This window comes from Pituophis catenifer, unplaced genomic scaffold (genome assembly GCF_029215685.1).
Source record: "Pituophis catenifer annectens isolate HBS135680 unplaced genomic scaffold, rPitCat1.0.hap2 SCAF_2, whole genome shotgun sequence".
Lineage (NCBI taxonomy): Eukaryota > Metazoa > Chordata > Lepidosauria > Squamata > Colubridae > Pituophis > Pituophis catenifer.
The window spans coordinates 41,293,676-41,301,926 of NW_027256882.1; the positions used below are offsets into that span (position 1 = coordinate 41,293,676).

Below are 8,251 nucleotides of genomic sequence, written 5' to 3' on the forward strand. Positions count from 1 at the left end.
CGGTTCTATAGAACCGGTGCAAACTGGGGGCAACCCACCACTGCCAGAGCCCCTCTCTGAGGGAGAAGAGTTAAGAAATATGAAATATAAATACAACATTTTCCATTCTGCCTGACTTTGTGGTACTGAAACATCAGAAGAAACACCATAAATACATTTTGAGAGCCTGTTTTCCTTTGGTTTCTGGAAATAAAAATGATCAAAAGTACGTTAATACCTTATTTTTAATACCATTTGAAATAGTCGTCTAAGCAAATAGCATAAAAAAGCTTATGCCTTTTAATAAAATGTGATAGTTGAAAGAGGTGTTCCCAGACTCCTCATTTTTTGTATATTGTCTGGGCATTTAATCTGCAAAAGTAACTTTGGATGTATTTAGTGTACTAGTTTGTTTTTATGGGTATTGGAGGATCTCAAATTTGGGGATTTTCACACACACCCTTCAGATTCAACTACATCTCCAGCTTCGGGGAAATTTGATTTGATTCCTTATGTGTTTGTATTTTTGAGAGCATTTGCTTCAGGAAGACATTCCTAGGAGGTAGAAATAAAAGCCACAGAAGAAAACTGGGCAGTGGATGTTACCAAGGATGTTACCAAGTCAAATGGAAGGGTGGGATCCCCCTTAGTCCAGAGAAGGGAATCTGAGCTTTGCAAAGAGAGAATATCTTGACAGGGTCAAGGCTTGATATATCTGTATTATTTAGACTCTGAGGAGTGAGTAACATGTTTGATGCCCAATCACAGCACCTTAACACTTTTTCACCTGCTGCTTTTGCTGGAGAGAAGATTGTCCCATTCTTCTTGCTGTCAAAAGAGCAAGTCAGAACCCTTTTTTTTTGGAGCACAGACCTGTGACAGCACCAAGGATCTCCTGGTTGAACAGGAGTGTGCTGAGGAAGAGGAATACAATCATTTTATTTGTTTGTCAAGCATGTACAAGATAGCAGATATGAATATGAACATGGACATGAAGGAAATACAAATGGGGACAGTAGGACAGGGATGGTAGGCATGTTGGTGCGCTTATGCACACCCCTTACAGACCTCTTAGGAATGGGGCGAGGTCCACGGTAGACAATTTAAGGTTGAAGTTGTGAGGGTTAGAGGATGTAACCAATGGAGTCGGGTAGAGCATTTCAGGCGTTGACCAGTTGAAGTCATATTTTCTGCAATCAAGTTTGTACCTTGAGTTTGTATCATTTGTGCATGTATCACTAAAGAGTACGTTTGATAATCAAAGTTAGTGGATTTTTTTATCCCACCTTTATAAAACCTCGAGGCAGCAATACCTAACACTCCCTCCTTTGTCTCATAATCACCCCATGAGGCAAATTGGGCTGAGAGCGATGGGTCTAGTCACCCAGCTAACTTTCATGCTTAAGGCAGGACTAGAAACACCAGGTTTCTAGTCTGCCTTAACCAGTAGACCAAACTGGCTGTTAGAATGTGGTTGTAAATAAAATGTTTACACCAATTTAAAATTTTTATCTCATTTTCTCAATCCTGAGAAATTACCAGTTGTCAAAAGGAGATATATTGGCAACCTATGTACTAAATTTATTGAGCAGTGGAAGAATTATTACTGTTCAATGATCAACTTGTCTAGCTTGATACAGTACTTTTAGAACAGGGCCATTCTGGGTCACATGACCAGGCTTAATAGGGCCATTTGCAACTTTTTATAAGCTGCCACTAAACTTTGATAACTATTAGACCTAGCTTAACAAGCCTACTCCTATTGGGTTCAGGTTCATTTAACATTCCTTAGATTGGTATTTAAAAACATTCTTGGACATTTTAATTTTGTGAATTTATTTAGGGCAGCGAAAAGCTCTTCCAAAAAGCCTGTGGGTGGCTCTGAAAAGAGCCTTTGGGTCTCAGTATTGTCCCCCGGGGCAGGGTTGTTATCTTGTCTTCACTGAACAGCAACAGGAGCGGTCGTCGGCTTGACTGCGACTTTGGGTACTTTGGCAGACTTACTCAAGCTGGTGGTGGGCTTGCTGCTACTAGCGCTATGTAGAATTTCGGTTTTCTTCGGCAATAAAACCGCATGGATATTTGGTAAGACGCCACCCTGGGCGATCGTAACTCCCCCCAGCAACTTATTTAATTCTTCATCGTTGCGCACCGCCAACTGTAAGTGTCGTGGGATGATCCGACTCTTCTTGTTGTCCCTCGCGGCATTACCAGCGAGCTCTAGAATCTCAGCGCTCAAGTACTCCAGCACCGCAGCCAAATATACCGGGGCTCCTCCTCCAATCCGCTCGGCGTAATTGCCTTTGCGTAGAAGCCGATGAACTCGACCCACAGGAAACTGCAACCCGGCTCTGGAAGAGCGGGATTTCGCCTTCGCTCGTGCCTTGCCTCCAGTTTTACCTCGGCCAGACATCTTCAAACTCTTCCGCCTCCCAAGACGAAACAGCAGCAAACAATCGCAGTTGAAGGTCTTTTATACCTTTCTTGACCGCATTTCTCTTATTGCGATTGGTTGAAAAGAGCAGACCAATAGGAAGAGTTCTATTTTAACCAATAAGAGACTAGTATCGTCAAAGACCGATATAATAAAACGAAATAACGGCTTTTTTTTAAAGAAAAAAACCTTTCTGATGTTCTTTGTATAATTTTACTCCAGTGTTAATTATATGCGAGAGAAGTAATTTACTTTACCATACTAAAATTTAGACATATTTTGTAAATGTTTGCTCTTGTTCATAGTACCATACAATTTAGAATTGATCCATTTGATTAAAACCTTCCTACATATGAAATCATACGAAGTTTTGTGCATGAGTTGACAGCGACAGGTAAGTTGGGAGGCCATATAAATTTGTTTAATAAATATATAATTATAATAATGGGGAAAGAAAAAACGGCTGAGAAAATTTAGAACTCCAACCACTTTGACCACATCACTTTGAAAAATTCCTTCTTTGCCTTTAACAACCCTATCCCTATTATAAATCAAACGCTGACAAGCAGGACAGTTTGACAGAATATATTTCTCTTTCTAGTTTGTATGATTACTTTATCAAACCTCTATGTCTAGAAAACTTATGGTTCTTGATAAATTCTAAATACTGGAGATATAGTCAAAACTCTTCACATTCTGGAGATGGATGGCAGTACAAATTGAATAAATAAATACACCTAGTTTAATGTCCAAATTTTTGCTTTTCATCCTAAATTTTTATAAGTGAGCGGTCCTTGTGCTCTCTGAACTTGGTTATTTTCTTGCAGATATTTCATTACCCAAACTAGGTAACATCATCAAGGTAATGAAATGTCTGCAAGAAAACAAGCTCCGAAAGCACCAAGAATCCATCATTTCAACCCTGAGCTACAAATATTCTCCTTTATCAGCATTTTTATAAACGCAGTTAAACGTTATTTTGCAAGCTAATCTGACTAGGAACTGCGGGTCATGCATATGATTAAATGAGTCCGAACTGAAACATGAACCTGAAGCATTCCGTTTTATTAAATGCAACACAATCTACAATGTTTCTTGAAAGACTTGTTTGAGGTTTTGTTCCCCTCAGACGGTGAAGTAGGATTACAATCTTAATATAGACTTTCTGACCAATACTTATTAAAGCTAGCCATAGTACCATTTGCTGTTACATACTTTTCTTCGTATATCTCTCATTGGTCAGTTTTTCTGACTGTAAGCCAATTAGAACTTACCACCAGAATCCAAGTTTAATATGAACTGGGATGTCTCATTTGAGGCGAACTCGATTCTTAATGACACCGTGGGCGCATTCTAAGAACGCTTCACTTGCTTTCATTTTTAAAGTGTTTATTCACACACCACAGTTTCATGATCACAAGTGAAAATATGGATCCGTTATTTCGAATTAATTAACATCGTGAGATCTAAAATATGCCGGCCCAAAACTATACGTGCCTCTCGGAATTTTTAGATTTCATCAGAATACTGTACCGACCAATGCGAATAGAAAGAATTGGGCGGGGAAGAAATGACAAATGTGCTTGTTATCAGTATGTTAGGTTACGTTATGGGTAACATTCTCCGCCTTAACATACAATAAAGCGTCATGGAGAATTTGTTTATTAGGATCAGTCCCAAATGTAACTGATCAACGTACAGAAATACAAAGCTCTATTCTGATGGCTCCGTGGCTGAATCTAGAACTGCGCTAAGAAAGTTCCGTCGAATCCAAACAAATTCATTATCTCCGTCGCACTTGATAAGATATACCGGTAGCTGCAACGATCTATTTATAAGCTATTTTTTCCTTCCAATGGGCGGCTAGGTATTGTTATTAAGCTAATTCCATACAGTATTTTCATTTCATTCCATTTTATAAATTACGTTATTTCTAATTCCCTTCAAAACCCCAATAACCTAAGACAAAAATCACAAGTAGGTGATTTTGCTTGCTTCCCGCATTGGATAGTGAAGGCAGAACCTGAACGGTAAAAAAAAGAAAAGAAAAAAGATCGGACGAACAGTAAACCAGGAAGTGTGGTCAAATCAGTTTAGTAAACCCATCTATTTAGGCGCAGGAATACAAACTACCTCTGATTCAAAGATTAAATTGGAATAGGACGGTTGAGGAGAAAACCCGTTGGTACTAACTTTTCAGTCATGAGAGTCTTTACAGTCTGCCCCTTTACAGTCGGACCTGACAGAAAACTTTGAAAAAAAGATTGAATTTTAAGTAAAACATACATGAGATTGCCCTGCAGTATCGTTTATTAACTGTTGGTCAAAACACCAATCGGGGGAAAATGCACAATTCTGTGTTGTTGTATAATGTTGAGAGGGATGTGAGAAGAAATTGGATTTAAGGCACATACCATAAAATACTGGACAAGCTGGAGAAAATAAACCGCTTTTTCAGAATAAAAAATTCTGTTCATTGCAGTTTTTCCTGGAATAGCATGTGTAACTTCCTCAAGCATATGAGTTATTTTTTTATGCCTAAAGCAGGACTAGAACTCAGTCTCATGACTAGACCAAACTGGCTCACTTCCTTATGCATAGTAGCTTTTGTAAAAGGTAACCAACTTCTCACAGGGATAGGTTTTCGGTCATGTTTACTGGTAGGTAGTTTTCAGAGAATTAAGAGAATTAATGGGCATAAATTAATTTAACTTCAATTTGCATGAGAAGCTTCATTTTTTCATATATATGTCCTCCCACAGCAATCATTAAGAGTCTTGTCCTCTTTTACCTTTGCCCACTTTAATTTATCAAACTTGGAGAACAAAATTCACTGGAATTATTCAGTTTCATGTGAATTACGTCTTCTGGTCTTTCTGTTTTTCACCAGTTAGAATCTTCCAAAGAAAAGGGGTGAGATTATTGAAAATGTCTGACCTGACTGAAAACTGAATGTTTTCCAGGAGACATTAAAAAAACAACACAATGTCCATCCTATAGCTGGCTCTGGTCATTTTATAGCCATTTATGATTTCTCCATTGCAGTCTATAATTTCCCAGCATCCCTTATGATATTTAAACAAATTATGGTCTTAATATAATGTTTTGTGTCTTTTTTTCTTCATTGATTCCTAGGAGATAGCAACAGATAGGGTTTTAATAGATGTATCTATAGAATAAAGTACACCAGGCTAGAAACCTGCCTTAGCCATGAAAGGCAGTGGGCGATTTTGAACCAGCCATTCTCTCTCAGCCCAAATCACCTCACAGGGTTGTTGTGGGGAAAATAGGAGGCGGAAGGTGTACTATGTTTGCCACCTTGGGTTATTTATAAACATAATAAAGGTGAAATACAAATAAAATAGAATGAGCATTCTTCTGCCTCTTCATGCTATATGAAAAGGCTTATTCATCATCTGTTTTACTGCAAATCTAAGTGCATTTTATTTGCTGTAATTTTGAGGAGTGGAACTTTATTCTGTCTAGGCTATAATCCCAACTGTTATTTGATTCCGGAAACTGAAATCCTTTCTAAAATATTCTTTTCAAGATGAAGGCAAAATAGAATTCAATACTGAGGGCAAAATAGTAATTCTGACAGAAAATGTAGCACATTTTAATCTTGCCCTTTCTCCAGAGAGTTTAAACTAATTTAAAAAATCCTGTGAGGTAAATTAGTTGAAAGGTTAATGGGCTAATAGCTTCAGGGGAAATTAGGGCACTAAGATCTGTGTGGTCAATCTTCCTTTATCTTTAAGGAGGCTCTGACTACTAATTTTGATGTGGAAATTGATAAACATAGATATGACAGGCTGCCTGTTAAAACCCTGGCTTTCTGATTCCAGATTTGCTCCATGTTCAATCAACTGGGTATGTACCCTGAGGATATACGGTATTACCTTGCATCTAAAACTGAGGGAAGCCTGCTTGAGTTATTTGAGAACTATGTTCTCCCAATGAGAGCAACTATCTCATCCAGTGACATTTACCTCGTCAGCTGCCTTCAAAGAGGGATGATGTAATGTATTTCCATTTAATGGAATGTATTTCCATTTCATCATGAAATGATGTCCTGAAGCCACATTTTCTTTTTATGAGAAAAAGTTTATTAAGTAATTATTTGAAAGGTTTTTGAAAGCAATTTAGTGAAATATTAGAAAAATAACCTGTATTAAGAGCGCTTCCATGGGATAGCTTGGTGGAAAAGAAAGAGGGATAGCTGTAGGATTGCAGCTTCCATATAAAATGGAGAGTGTGTAACCTTAGTTTCAAACCTGTCTGAAATGTATTTTGATTACAGCTTAGGTTCCTTTGTGAGAAAAAAAAATAGTGGCTCTTCTCTACTACCTTGTTTAGTAGAAAAAGAGGCAATTTAATGTATCTCATACATTTGTTCTAGCGGCCTATTCTGGTGCAAAGTTGTGCCTTACACTGCATTTCAGTTGATATTGCAGTCTCAAGAAACAGCCTGCCTTTGATGTTTGTTTTCTATTTGTCATATCTTGATCTACTTGTGCCTTGATATTATCTTTATTTTTAATTCCTAAATTTGCTCTACATACCTATGCCAACTGCATCCTGCCTAGAGGCTTGCAAATTGTGCAGCCTTTTAGTTTATTTTTGTAGCCTTTTATTTAGTTTCCTTCTTATGCACATAATTTCAACATAAAAAATATAATCCTGTAATAAAAATTATTGCATATATGCAATGCCCAGTGCATTCTCCTGGTTTGATTGTATTATTATGCTTCTGATTATTTGTGAATAGGGTAAGACCTTTTTGTTATTATAAATAATTGTTTTTTTCATTATGCTGTCATAAAAGTGGAATGTTCAATTTCTTGCAAATATTTTGTATTAGCAGAACTGCATGCAAGTAAGAATAAATTTTATAGCCGCTTTAATTTTTTTTTTTTCTATTTTAAAGCAGCTTTGCATCATCATGATACAAGTACTGCCCCTTTGCAAAATTGCACGGTGAGTCTACATTGCAAATATTATTGCAACAAGTAATATAACAGAAAATTGAACCTGTGGGATCTTCCAGTTAATTTTTCTGCCACTAACATGATCCATACTCCCATCATTCCCAGAATATTGTAAAAAGGTAGAACTCATGCCAAATGTTAATACCTGGGTTTCCCCCTTCTACAAATGTGAATTTTCTTCAGAAACTGCTCCATTTTGGTTATTCAAATATCAAGTGTTTTCATTCAGAAATATTGTGAGACATGTTTGTAAGGAGTGCCTTCTCCAAATCATACTGTGTTAAAATGGATCTTGTCACATCCACCTTAAATAAAGTTCAGGTACTCAGTTGCTTCTCTTCTTTATTTATCTGGCTGATTTCCAAGGAATTGTGTGTTTTTATACTGGACAAATAGATGGGAAATCAAACACAATTTTCCCCTCATTTTAGCGTCTCCCACCCAGATCGGTTTACACATTCACAGACTTTGAACGCATTTCTTTTCTTGAAAAATATGCTTGTTTTGGCAAAAGAGACAGATTCTCCTCAGAGACTGCTCTTTGGAATAACTAAAAACAAAACCCCAGATACCACAGGATCATATTTCCTCCTGACTAATTTATACCTTCCTCAAGTATGTGTAAGCTTGATAGTATAAAATTGGCTATATTCAAATAATATTTTTCCCCAAAGAAGGCCTTTTCACTAGCCTCTTGCCTGTATTTTTGAAGTATTTACATTTAAAAGAAAAAGTCTTGTTCATTTTGTTACTTAAAATATATTTTAAGAGTATAAAATTACATGAAGACAGAGCATATCAAATGAATGAAGCTTCATTTAGAGCTATACACACAAACATACTTGGACAG

At 37.1% G+C, this 8,251-nt stretch overlaps 1 protein-coding gene across 1 annotated transcript; it reads right to left on the reverse strand.

Moving 5' to 3' along the window:
- Positions 1-1,918: 1,918 nt before the first annotated feature.
- On the reverse strand, positions 1,919-2,392 carry LOC139312157 (histone H2A-like). The gene has a single exon (XM_070936719.1). The coding sequence runs from the start codon at positions 2,390-2,392 to the stop codon at positions 1,919-1,921; it is 474 nt and encodes a 157-aa protein (XP_070792820.1).
- Positions 2,393-8,251: the final 5,859 nt, after the last annotated feature.